Source organism: Pavona decussata, unplaced genomic scaffold, assembly GCF_977016875.1.
Source record: "Pavona decussata unplaced genomic scaffold, jaPavDecu1.1 SCAFFOLD_50, whole genome shotgun sequence".
Lineage (NCBI taxonomy): Eukaryota > Metazoa > Cnidaria > Anthozoa > Scleractinia > Agariciidae > Pavona > Pavona decussata.
Window position 1 is genome coordinate 900466 of NW_028145472.1, and position 13552 is coordinate 914017.

General features: G+C 37.1%; 2 protein-coding genes across 3 annotated transcripts in view; one reads left to right on the forward strand and one right to left on the reverse strand.

The window, feature by feature from the left end:
- Positions 1–194: 194 nt before the first annotated feature.
- On the reverse strand, positions 195–10138 carry LOC146481417 (leucine-zipper-like transcriptional regulator 1). Its single transcript, XM_085108428.1, has 13 exons — positions 10038–10138; positions 8586–8715; positions 7594–7710; positions 7192–7314; positions 5910–5958; positions 5719–5825; positions 4528–4550; positions 4228–4279; positions 3498–3595; positions 2142–2193; positions 1991–2044; positions 1289–1369; positions 195–444 (listed from the first exon to the last, which is right to left on the reverse strand). The coding sequence occupies exons 1-13, from the start codon at positions 10136–10138 to the stop codon at positions 337–339; spliced, it is 1095 nt and encodes a 364-aa protein (XP_084964554.1). The 3' UTR covers positions 195–336.
- LOC146481418 (uncharacterized) overlaps positions 10023–13552 on the forward strand; it is a 78697-nt gene continuing 75167 nt past the window's right edge. For both annotated transcript variants that reach the window (XM_085108530.1, XM_085108531.1), the window contains exon 1: positions 10023–10572. The gene's annotated coding sequence lies outside the window, so the exon portion shown is untranslated. The remainder of the gene's footprint in view (positions 10573–13552) is intronic.

Genomic DNA, 13552 nt, shown 5'->3' on the forward strand with positions numbered 1-13552 from the left:
GTGCCTTCTAATTTAAAAGTTTGCGATTGCGCGATTCATGATTATACAGGAAAGGAAGATGTTAGCAAGGTCTATTGAAATAAAAAAAGAAGACTGGTGGTAACCACGCCTTTTTTTTTTAGAGATAATCAAGTTTAAATATGGAAGAAATTTCACTCATTGTTATGTTAACTTTTTTAACTAAGGCTTTTTAGAGTTATTGCTGCTTTAGTATCTCTGAAAAATGCGTGGTTACCCCTAATTTTCTTTTTAGATTCCAATACCCCTTTGTAAGATCTCCATTTTCCACATTGTCATTCTCTGTATTAGGAAACACCGTCCTTAAGGCCTCTTTTATCACGGGTTAACAGCTAGATCCGTGTCTTTCAAGTAGTCTGCTATAGCATCCAGAATCTCTAGCAGCAAATCTCGGCTTAGTCTTCTGAGCTTCGGAGATTTTGCAACCTTCAGTGGGAGAGAGAAAAAAAAAAAGAGAGAAATAGTCAGTTGAATCATGCAGTGTAACATGCAGCTGGTATCTTTTGTTATTTCTCGTGGGAAGAACAAACTATCATGAGTTTTTTTCTTTGGGCAATTTCTCCACAATAAGCTAAAATACTGGGTAAACTTGGAAACATTGGCCCATTTTTTTCAAATTGCAGTCCATTTCAAACCTAACCATCCGCAGTCAAAGGTAATAAATACTACTTTCTGTGCACTAGTAGGGTAATTAACAAATATGAATCATTATTTTAACGTTTCCATCGATACAAATGTTTTTTGCTCATTCAAAGTGACACTAAAAATAGGTGATACTTCTCCTTTAAGGACAGTACCTCCTAATACAAAGTCATTTTGGCGCAGTTTATAGATATGCGGGAAGAGCTGATCCTCACAAGAACTATTGGAATACAAGAGAAAATGGGAGGGTAGCTACGCTTTTTCAGAGATAATTTTAGACCAACAATAATTCTAAAAATCTTAAAAATACATAACAATGTAGAGCATTTTCCCAAATTGAAGCTAAATTCTCTTTGAAAAATGCGTGAATACCCTCAATTTTCGTTTTGGATTCGAACAGCCCTTGCTGAGATCTGCTTTTCCTGCATTTTTCCCCTGAAAGTTTGATTTAAGATGTTCACGGTTTCTGCACTCGCACAGTGAAGCGCAGCAAACGGGAAGCCTAAAGGAATACCTTATTGGTCTTGTTAGCAAATGAAAGTAGCTCTGTCAAACACAAATTTAAATGAAATTTTAGTCAGTGGTAGTAACTTTCCACTTTCTACCAAAGTGCCTGAGAACTAGTTACCTTAGTAAAATGTCCGACAACAAGGTCGAGTGCATGCTTCTTCATGTCCGAAGCGCCGATCCTATGAGCCGCTTCAAGAATCTAATGAAAAATAATAAGAATCGTATAATAAGTTGTTTGTTATCAAGTAGTGAGATCTTGTTTCACCGATTAAAACACCAGATCCCAGTTGTACTCGGCTATGCGTGGGAGACGAAGAACAGTTTGAAACAAACTAAATACCCGATGTAAGCGGCAGACTATCAGTTCTGAGTCTTAGTTAGAGAAACCTGACACTTCATTTTTTGAGAAGATATTTGTGGAAAACTGAATGCCTTGTCCTACAACCGTTTCAGAGACAGCGCGCCTTGCCATCCATATATCTTACCCCTTGGCCTGAGAGGAGAACTAGTCGAGAATGAGGCACCCTGGTATCGTGAAAGCCGCATCCCCCTCCCCCCCCCCCCCCCCCCTTCCCCAATGGGTATCACACGATCGTCATATGTGAGCAAAGTGATTTGGCTTGTAACTCAGAGCTCGCATGAACCAATCCAGCGAAATCTACGTTATGGAGTTTCACGGTAGCCCAATGGATGGGACCAAAATTCTCAGTCCGTGACCGTCAAGTCCAAAAATGTTTTTTCAGCCCTCAGCGTTCTTTACAGGGACTCTCTGTATTCGCTAAAATAAACAGTTGTGATAGTAATAGCGCCCTTTCCTTACCTCGACTACATTTTCAAACGAGACATTCATTTCCAGATTCTGTTTACAGAAGGCCTGAAAACGTTATCGAGTAATTTCATTAAATAACATCAAGAAGAAAACAGCTGTTAGAAAAGACTAAATTGTAAACCCTGTAAGGGATTATACAGACCTGTAGTCGATTGTTAGTGAAGTCAAAGAAATAAGGAGCTGACAGAAGATATCTTGCATACAAGGTCAAGGAAAATTTCTTAATTTGATACCTTAAGACTATAATTAAGAAATTAGTTACGAAATTAGTGAGCGCGAGTTCAATGGAGCAGGCTTGTTATTACGAAGCAATGAGTTCAGTTAAGGAGGCTCGCGGCAGTTTTTCTGGACTTAGGGTGGAGGTTTTGAAATTACAATCTCCCATACAAGATAAACTTCGATCTCCTTCATACTATATCATCATTTCAACATATGATCAAAGGTAAAATTTACAGTGGAAGACTTATGTAAATTTTACCTTTTGCACGACTTCACGTAATCATAAATATTCACGGCACGTGAACGGCAGTGGAATACACTGGATAAACAAAATAAAACTCATGTTCGAAGAAAGCAAATAATGACTGAAACTTGACCAAGATTCAGCCTTCTTATTTAACACCGGTTTCAGTTCTTAAGCCTAACACTTGCTTGAATATCGAAAAGAATTGTTACTCTAACCGCTTGTAATTTGACAGAAAAATCTGTCAGGGTATTTTAAAGATATCTCGATTGATGCAAAGTAGGAACTTTTTCATTCATCCGCGCTTTATTTTAACTGTTTTTAAACATAAATATCTTAAAATCGGAGACACCCATGAAGCTTAATATACATTTAGAATGGTTTGCTATGAAGAATGACCTTTTAATAGTAAAGACAAAGTGTCAAGTTTTATTTTGCCGTAGATATTGGTGAAAAATGCGGGAATAAACAAAATCACCCCAGAAAAAACTGGATTCATTATTTACTTGAAAACGCTCTTACAGATTTTTTCTAATTTCGCCTACAAGTTGTCTAGATTGAATAGTTTAAATCCCTAAAGTTTCGTCATAAAGTGTCTGACTAGATTTCGAGATAATCGACAATGTTTAAAAAGAGAGGCTATGCGCTTCCGTTGCTATGGTAATGGCTGTTGCTTGGAAACCGATGAGAAAACTTTGATCATATGTTGAAATGATGATGTAGTATGAAGGAGATCGAAGTTTATCTTGTGTGCGAGATTGTAATTACATAATTTCCACCGTGAGTCCAGAAAAACTGCCGCGAGCCTCCTTAAGGTTATGCAATTGACGTTAATCCGAGACTTTAAATCTAACAGAGTTAATTGAAAAAGTTATGCACTGGAAGTGCAGATGAACCCCTCCTCAAGGATATCTTCGCAAAACGAAACAACATACGTTGAATACCTTAAAAAAGTTGTTCCGTGCAAATACCTTTTTTATCTAACAACATTTCTTCAATCAAGTGCATTTAAGAAACGTAACTCACGAAGGATACAGTGAGTCCTCAGGTGGCATAGACACATCTCCATGATAAATATAAAGAAGGAGAGAGTTGAAAGCTTCTCGCGAAGGAATTGTCTCACCAATGGTAATCTTTATGAGGAAAAAAGACGGTTAACGGTTTACGCGTGTGCTCAACAAAACAAACACAAATGAAACAATAACAAATCATAAATCAGAACTCAATGAGAAAACAATGGAACTTATTATGATGAAGGCGATGTCTGCATCAAGTGTCGCAAAGAGTAAGTTGGTGTATAATTCTCCCTCCCCTTCTCCCACTCCCCACCCCTTACGTTTGCTGGTGCCTATTTAACACCTGGGCTCAGTTGTTCGATAGTCGGTAAGCATTAAACCGAGAGAAAACAGTTAGGGAAGTGGTCAAATAAAACTACTATTTTCAAGTGGGGCCCACCAAACCACAAAATAGATCAGGTGGTCTCTGCCTGCACCCCTTCTTCCTCAACCTGTGAGAAAGACAATGAGATTCACGCATCACTTTTCTTGTTTGTCTAGCAATGCTGACTCTTTCTAGCTTAATATTTCTGTGCAAACGCAAATTTTAAAGCCAATAAAACTTTGTCGGTAATGTTCATCAGGTAGGTGGGGTCTTCCATAACCCCTCTATCCCAGACAAGGTGAGTCATCTTAGCCTGTTTCAAGCGTTCAGACGGTTGGCGAGCAGCGACAATTGGCGAGGGAACGATTAAAGTAATTCTACCTACCGTGACTGTGTTGTTCTCTGGCATAAATGATCGAAACATTGCCTCAAAATAACTAAACAGAAAGAAAAAGAGCAAGGTTCAAAAACTAAATGTGTATGGTATGTAATCCTACTCAAAACTTTCAGGGTGACGAGACAATACACACCAGAACATGACAAGATTAAAAGGAATTTGTCGAAAACAAAACTATACTTTTAGTAATCACTATAATAGGCACAGTTTAGTTTTCGTCTCATATGTTTCTTGTATTCATGGTAATAAGAACATGTAATAAAGAAGTTATTCCCTCAGCCAACCTACCTACACCTTGCAGCCAAGACCGCCTAGAAGGAAAAAATGGTAGATAGTCATTCACCTCATAAATCTTTTACAAGAGGCAAACATAGGCACGCATCGCGCACAGAACTGATGGCGTTTACTGAAAAGTGGTCTATTGTTGAAGAGTCCGTCAAAGCTCAAAGATGATAAAATGTTCGTGAGTTTGTGAGTTAACTAACTCATTTCACGATTTACTAAAACACGTTTCAAGTCTTTTATGTGGAGACAAGTCGGCAATGGGTGTCTTTGTTTTCTCTTTGAATGCGTGATATTACCTTTTGGTTCCTAAAACATTATTTTTAGCAAATCATAAAATGATTCAGTAAACTGACAACCGACTCACAAAAAAAACTTACAGGCTTTTAAAGCTCTCAAAGTAAAAATCTTATATTAACGGACTTTTATGATTTTGTCTTTTCGTTTGACCGCGGTTAAGGTCACGTGCCTAGTATAGTGTAATATAGTATAGTATAGTATAGTATAGTATAGTATAGTATAGTATAGTATAGTATAGTATAGTATAGTATAGTATAGTATAGTATAGTATAGTATAGTATAGTATAGTATAGTATAGTATCCAAACTAAGAAACGATGATGCCTATTATTTGATGTAAATGTCAGCTGACCACCCAGTATAATCTGTGAGTACAATTCATGCAAATAAACAAAACAACACGCTCGGTCAGTCAAATGTCTATTAAGAAGAAATTTTCTCCGGTCACGCAGAGAAGTGAATCTAAATCCTACGAGTTTCAGTTGGCTGAACATGGTTAAAAGTGATCACAACGTTTGTGTTTTAAGTATTACACACTGTTGAACTGAAATTTGGCAGGGTTATTGTAATGGAATAGTTACTTTAAACAAACATTTTCGACACACACACACAAAAATAAAGGTTCTGGGATAGTGATACTCGTTTTGCCTTGCCAACGAACCACCAACGAGTGCCGTTAACTGACAAAACATACATCTGCTACATTATTTTTTATTTATATCTTCTTTGTGGAGACGCCATTGTTAAAGCGTGCCTTGACAAAAAGACAGAGCTGTTCCATTACAGTCATTACATTTCCAAAATGAAGGTGTGTCTTCGGACGTATTTCTTTGTAACTTAGGGTGGACGCCAAAAATTTCGGCAACCTGTTTAACCGGATGAGCAAATACTCACGTACTTTATGTGCCCCGATTGCTTCGCCGTCCACCATCAGCGTGATGTCATGAAAGTCTTGGCCGCGCGCTCCCTGAAGAAAGTCCAACATGTCTTGTTGTAAGGTTTTCTCTGCAAAATATAAGAAGAAACTGCAAGGTGAGCGAGAACATGGTAAAATGTCTGCAGTTTGAAAAATAGCGTTCTCTAGCGTACTTGGATGCGTCGACCGACACTGGTTGTCTCCTGGAATGAGGGCACTTGCCTAAAAAAGGAAACGAAAACTGATTTTAATTAAAATATAATATTACCTCTTTCATTTCTGATACAAACTTCAGTTAATAGGGACCTTATGAAAACACGACGGCGACGGCAACGGCAACGTGAAAAAACAAAAGATTTAATGAGCGAAACAATGGCTCCGCACGTGTGTTAAAAAGTTAGTACATCGTCGGCCACACAACGCCGTGAAATAACCAAATACAAAGTTTAAAGGAGAACGTAAACACCAGACGGTAACTGTTTCGTTGTTTTTTTCCTTACTTGAACACCGTTGTAACTAACCATGCTCCTGGTTATTGAGTTTACACTGTACAAGTTGAACGGGTTGGAATAATCACAAAGTAGATCAGATAACGCGAGTATTTATTTCTAAGTGACATTTCGGTTGACTCTGCCGTCGTGCTTTCGTAAGATGCCTAATGTAACGTAAACTTAACTTTCGATTCTGTAAACGACATCCTGAAGTGTGACCATTCAAATGAAAGCTTTTGAGCAATACTCTCCTCTAGTGCTGTTGATTATGCTGCACAAGGTGGTTCTAGCTTTTGGGTCTGTGGGCGAAATTTTAAAGTGTGACCACTCAAATCCGAATGCATGCTACTGAGCAGTACTTTCCTGTGGTGCTGCTTACTACGTTGAACAAGGTGGTTCTAACTTTTGAGTCTCTGTATGAAATCCTAAAGTACGACCATTCAAATGAAAGCTACTGAGCAGTACTTTCCGGAAGTTTGGTTAATAATGCTGAACAAGGTGGTTCTAACGTTTGAGTCGTTGTGTGAAATCCAGAAGTGTGACCATTCAAATGAAAGCTACTGAGCAGTACTTTCCGGAAGTTTGGTTAATAATGCTGAACAAGGTGGTTCTTATGTTTGAGTCTTTGTGTGAAATCCTGAAGTGTGACCATTCAAATGAAAGCTACTGAGCAGTACTTTCCCGAAGTTTGGTTAATAATGCTAAACAAGGTGGTTCTAACGTTTGAGTCTTTGGGTGCAATCCTGAAGTGTGATGATTAAAATGAAACCCATTGAGCAGAGCGTTCCTGAATCTGCAGATAAAATCCTAAACCGCTGTGACCATTCAAAAGAAGGCTCCTGAGCAGTGCCTTCAGTGGTTTTAGCTTTATGTCCGTGAAAAAAATTCTAAAGTGCCACCATTCAAACGATATTTATGAAAGCCATGCACTTCCTCCATGTCAATAAATAGTTCAGCGTATTACCTGTGGAACTTGCCGCCTTCTAATTATCTCCACCATGAGTTTTTGAGGCACAGATTCAAAGTTCTTGCTCATGATGATATTGTTGTAGTTTGCTTCTCGAACAATGAAACGAAGGCAGAAATCCTGCAACAAAAAACACAACAATTAGCCAATTGGCCAATTTATCTGATCAACTCAATTGGTACAGCCGAATTCTCGTGTTTCACTTTGCCATCGACAAGGCAACGCAGTTTCTTTTGGGAAAAAAACTGCTTCACAAATGAAAACGTGTTATGATCAGCTGGTCGCATAGTCTGTGTATTACTGTTGGATTCCAGTAAGCTCTTGGTAAGATCCGAAAGATACCTTTGTTTCAGGAAGTACCGCCCTTAAATAAATTTGTTTTGTAAATATTTACCAAACCTTGTGCGGGTTCAGCTGTAGCCGGGCGGCACTGTCCAGGGCCACAAGAACGTTTTCCTGACAGATTGAAGACTCGATATACTGCACACAAAGTGCCTCCAAAGAACCAATCTCAAGCTGTAGAAATAAGGGCAGACCTTTAGAAAGGACATGAAACGAACAAACGAAACTATATACTACATACTTTTAGGAGTCGAGATAGCTCCAAATCGGATTGCTTCAGGAATTATTTTACGCTCAACTTCTTGAACATTTCTATGTGAGTGCTACCATGTGACTGATGCGATGGATGTTTTTTTTTTCATGCAATTTTTATAAGTTTCCAACGATATCTGATTTGCAGAGCGGAAAAACGTTGTGCGCATATCAGTTCGCGGGCTAACGTGATCCGTGAATAAGGAGCAAGCGCGATTTTTAACGAGATCGATAATAAAATCCCTGCAAAAAAAAAAAAAAATGTAAAATCCACTATGGATAAAAATTATGTACTTTGGCAAACCCAGTAATTAAAGATTAACTATATCCTTAGCCTTAAATATTCAGGGATTTGCTTCTGTAGCCGCATTTTGTAAAAAGGTCCATAACAATAATAGACCTGTATAGGCGATTTGTTTACACACCGCGGGAACATTGAGGGCTTTAAAGTCTTTAAAGTTTAAGAAGCCATAAGAAAATTAATGCACAGCAAGGATACATCTGCAGCTATCTTTTTTGTGAGAAAATTATCGCTTCTTACCGAGATACCTGCGGTAGCATAGTAATTTTTTTAAAATAACAACAATTTAATTGCCGCCATTTTTGGAAATTTTGGTGCCCCGCGTTCGTCCCCGCGCTTGCGCAGAGTTCGCGTTTGCGTTTTTCGGCTTTTAATATCTGACTATGACCGCACGTATGCCGCTAACCCTGACCTAGAAATTTTTCCTGTTACAAAAAAGACTAACGCAATTCTTTAATTTTCAGTAAAACTTAATACTGAAATAAGAATAATTTACCTTTAGAGCTAATCTGTAAACATCCATGATTAGACTGATGTCCTGCGAACCTTGACAATCTGTTGAAACACACAGTATTGCTTTAAAAATACGTGTTTTTGCTATCAACAAGCCACACGCTCCTTTAAAACTTCAAGGGAACAAACGTTTAAAGTAAAATTTATTTACTAGTAAAGCATGTTTTCAATGATAGTTGAGGAAATGGTTGTAAGACTTTGCAAGCTGCACAGGCGATATAGAAGAACCAAAATTGATGATGGAAAACCTGCAACGGTACATAATATCCTTAAGGTGGGTTGGATTGGCTGCATTCTGGAATAACAATACACACTTCGATCACTAAAAGTCCCACATTAAAGTTATCTGGACTGCACGGAATGCAAACTCACTCTTGGATATCGTGTGCCATCAAACGGATGAACTTGAAGGAGTGAAAAATTTTCGATGTCTACGGACGAACCGCGTCCATTTCTGTCGTAAAACTTCATCCTGAGGGAAATGGTACATCGACACACATTGTTCGGGGCCCCGTAAGCGCAATGAGTTCCCCCTTTCTTCTTAATTGCATTTTTCCTTCGAAGCCATAGTTGCCGCGTTTTATGATTTTATCACAGTTTCACACCATGTCACTGACATGTCACGCGCGAAAAGGAGCCATTTTCAAGCCGCTACATCGGATCTTTAACCTCGAAAAAGTTGGTTTTAGAAAGGCCGCAGGTTACTTCAATCGATCAGGGCTGATTTAAAACACAATAAATCACTAAAAATTACAAAAACAAAAATTCATTTCATATGCACTTTAAGGCAAATTAAAATCACTAAAGCAAACAAAAGACTCGCTCTGTGAACATTTGCTGACGTGTCAAACTAACTCTTCCGCATCCACGAGGGGAAAATTTACCCGACTGATAATACAAGATTACTTACATTGTTGGTGACTTGGAAGTCGAGATTGACCAAAAAAAAAAAAAAAAAATAATAATAATAATAATAATAATAATAATAATAATAGCAAACAGGGAAGCTTTCACATCTCACAATAGAACGAAGGCTACACTGCTTCTATTGTGACTGCTACTGTGACAGGTAAAACAAAGTGGAATTTAATTTCCTTATTGTATTGAAATAATTTGATGAACACAGCACAGGTTCAACTGACATGGTTTGACCCCAATTGTTTTGGATTTACAGAAGTTTTGACATTTCTTTAGCTACTCGCCATGGTTTTCTCAGAATTGCATCTCAATTTAGACAAACCAAAACAGAAGAAGACATCCCATTGGACATTTTGGCGACTTTAAACATATCGTTCTAGCCAATAATATTCCTCGTTAGAATAATGACTCTGATCTGGAAGAATTTTTAAATATTTGTTAACTTAAAAACTTGATCTTACGAGAGCCTCATTTTTATGCAAAGAAAACAAAACAGAAAAAATTACACACGCTTTACTTGAGCTTCGAACGATTGCTTGGAGAATATGACAGCATAGTTTTGTATTCTGTTTTCCTCACTGGTACCAAAAGAGAGGATTGAAGCAGAAGACTTGGCATGTTTTCTTTGTATTTTCATATGATTTAAGGGCTTTCAGGAATATTTGGGGAAACAGTGTTTGATTTGCATGGATGCTTTAGGCTGAATATTTAATTTCAAAATCAATCCTACATGGCGTTTGTCTTTTATTTATTTTCGTCAGCGCACTAGAAACGTCATTTTGATCCGGCTAAAAGAGAGGGCCACAATTTTCCCATCAAATGGAAAATTCCAGGCCAAATTTCTCACCGCTATTCCAATCGAAATATCTGAAGCGATTATATTGCAACGAAACGAATCATTTCAGTGTCCCGTGGTTCAGATTTTGGATTTTTTGGCCTTGGGCTGTTAGTATACCGTGTCTAATAACTTCTTTAATTTCTTTCTTTTTAGATTTGCGCTTTCGTTCCGCCGAGCCATGCAGTCGAGAAAGTACTGCAAAGGTCACTGAAAGGTAAATTATTTTAAACATGTATTATTCACTGAGACGTATTCAAAAGTTTCACTGGTGTTAAAATTATTTACAGCATTAGGCTAAGTTTAAGCTTTATTCTCTATGGACTATTATACTTGCATAAAATAAAATCGGTGTTAGTATAAATCTTATTATCTTGTAAGTCAGTTTTGGTTTTAGGTGGAGCTTTTACGTTAAAACGAGTCGTCAGGGTAATTTCACAAGGCACCAAGTTTTACATCGCTACATATTTAATTTAAAAAGAAAAAACTCGTACTCAGTAAGACGAATCTATGTAAAAATAAAACTGACAGCCATGCTAGTACTTTCACTGCTTTTGAAGCAAACAATTTTATCAGCTCGAAAGCAAACATTTTACATTGCTCATGCTTAATTTAAAAAGAAATTCCATCTCAAAAAGACGAATCAATAAACGATATACAGTGAAACTGTTAGCCATGTTGGCGTAAACACTCTTTTAAAGCTAGGGTCACAATTAGCTTTTTGTAAATTTGCTAGAAATCGTGCATTTTTACATCGCTATATGCTCAATTTAAAAGAAATTCCACCTCAGTAAGATAAAACAATGTACAAAATAAACGTTAGCCAAGCTCGGTTTTCAAAATTAGTAAATACAACCACGCTTAGCTTTTGTAAACAGTCTTTTAGCAGGTCGAAACGAACAAACGGGTTCTTAATTAACACAGTTTATTCTTAAACTGACCAAATAAACAGGAAATTCAGAGTTGGCCGTCGCTTGCAATGGGGCGTCCAGCAATCTTCATCTATGTTCTTTTTCACCAATCACTTTAACGTTAAATTAGTTTGAAAATTCTGCCAATGTGTTCGTAAAACCCTTAGTTTCTTCCTTTAGCGATTGACACAGCTGAATATTATTCACAGTGTGCTCAATGTGTTCATTCGTTTTATTAAGCGGAGTTAAACGTTGATAGAAAAATACAAACATATGTCAACACACCTAAGCCAACACCAGCCAGAACACGACCTTAATAACCAATTACAAGTAAATTGGACTGTTAGTCAAGAAAAACTGAGTACCTAGCGACAGAACACAATTATTGCAAAAGCCGTGGTTCAAAAGACAAAGAAATAAGGGTAAGGGAAGCCTTTTAACAGTGAGAATATTGCAACTTTGTATTTTTGTGTAGTGGAAAGATCGACCATTTTTGGGAAGGGTATGCAGTTAGGCTGCGAGAAAACCTCCTCAGGGAGGAAGCCCTAATACAAATGACCTCTCCAAGTTCAGTTTCCGGACGGAGGGAAACAAGAATATGGCTCACCGATTACTCTAATCTCAATCAACAGGTATTTTATTTAAGCAGTTTAAAATTATTTAGCCTTCCTTTTTTTTCTTTTCATAAAATGAAACAGTGATTTACGCCAATTTGGGAAGTACATCGTGGCAAAACATCATAGAAGATGCCCTCCTATTGGACGACTGAATCAGGACCAAACAAACTGTGGGGGTGGGGATAGTGTTTTGAAGTTAGAATTAAAAACAAAGGTTTCGAAGAACTTGTTCTGACGAGAACCTAATTAAACAAAACAAAATAGAGCTTCGTCAACTAAAACCTCTTCAAAAGTGACAAGGAAGGACTAACGAATCCGACACTGTAAGTTCTCGGCAGTTTTGTTGAATGTTATTTGTGAAGGATTTCGTTGCTCTTTTTGAAGTAAATTCTAATTCTTTTTCTTTTCCTCTAATTTAGATTTCTGTTCTTATCCATACAACCAGGATCAGCGCTGAATTACTTCAAAGGTAGACGATTTTGATCTTTACTAGAATGCAGTTTAAGCAGCGCTTTTACGCTGAATTTAGTTTTTGCTCCTTTAACAGTAAAGAAAGTAGTTTTTTTTTCCTGCTTCGTGACTTTTAGAAACCAAATAACTCAATGCGTGTTCTAGTTTTTATGACGTATGGAGCTCCATTTGATTTTGGAAAATGTATCGAGAGAGGTTACCATATTTGCTCAAAACTATCATTTCAGCTCTGATCGATAGAGGGCAGTTTTTCAGACAGGAAACGGTATTTAGTTTGACTTTCTTTACCTTATTCGCACATCTCGATGCAGTAAAAATGGCTTCTAGACAAACTGAACAAACATGGTACAAATTACTCCAGTATTATTCAGAATTTAACAGCACTCGGTTAAACAAAATCAGCGAAAAAAAAACAAGTCAGTTACAAAATTGTGATTATTAGGTTACACGGCAAATAGGTTTAAGCAAGTTTCAATCGGAAACTTTACTGCTAATTCTGATAAAAAAGAGTACTTTTACGTGTAAATTTAATCCATCCTTGAGCATTAACTTGCAACATGAATACGTAAATTTAGTTGCTGATTTTGCTATGTGTTAATAATTACGTAAACCTCTTATATAGATCCATTCACAGATTAAATAAGATTGAATCGTAAAAGCAATAAGAACTACGCAAGTAGGATTTTGCATAATTTGGATCTTACGTATCAAATATCAACGTTTATTTCCCAAAAGCCGATTAAAAGAAGTGAATTGAAATTATATTTATTGAGAGCCGTGTAAAGACTTTAATACGCGACTTTACATTCAAAAGAAAAAAAATCGCAAGTGTATTATTCTGTTTCACAACCCACTTAACTAGAAACGGGTCTCAGTATGCAGCATTTTAATCAGTAAAAACAAACCCGAAACTTATTGCCACGTGAGCCATTTGTTCAATTGTCTATCAAACATTATGGATATTTGTACAGTTTCATACATGTCATCAAACAAGTTTTTTTAATGTGTAAAACTTCTCAGAATACAATGCAAAACAAGGCAGAAAAAACAAAAGTGGGCACATCATTGGCTGAGCCATCTAAACTTGCTTCAACTTATAAGTTATCTACACAAAAGATTTTAAAATAGTCAAGGTTATCGGTAGATACAGAAATGCTCGGCTAATTTTGGAAGCCAACATGTTATGTGCTTTAAAACG

Bases quoted from the DNA above. Each gene is read 5' to 3' on its own strand.
- LOC146481417 (XM_085108428.1), bottom strand. From the start codon at position 10,138: ATGCCAAGTCTTCTGCTTCAATCCTCTCTTTTGGTACCAGTGAGGAAA. The intron at 4,280-4,527 runs GTAGGTTGGCTG...CTTTCTGTTTAG, and splicing joins GTCTTGGCTGCAAGGTGTAG to TTATTTTGAGGCAATGTTTC. The intron at 2,045-2,141 runs GTCTGTATAATC...TAACGTTTTCAG, and splicing joins TCACTAACAATCGACTACAG to GCCTTCTGTAAACAGAATCT.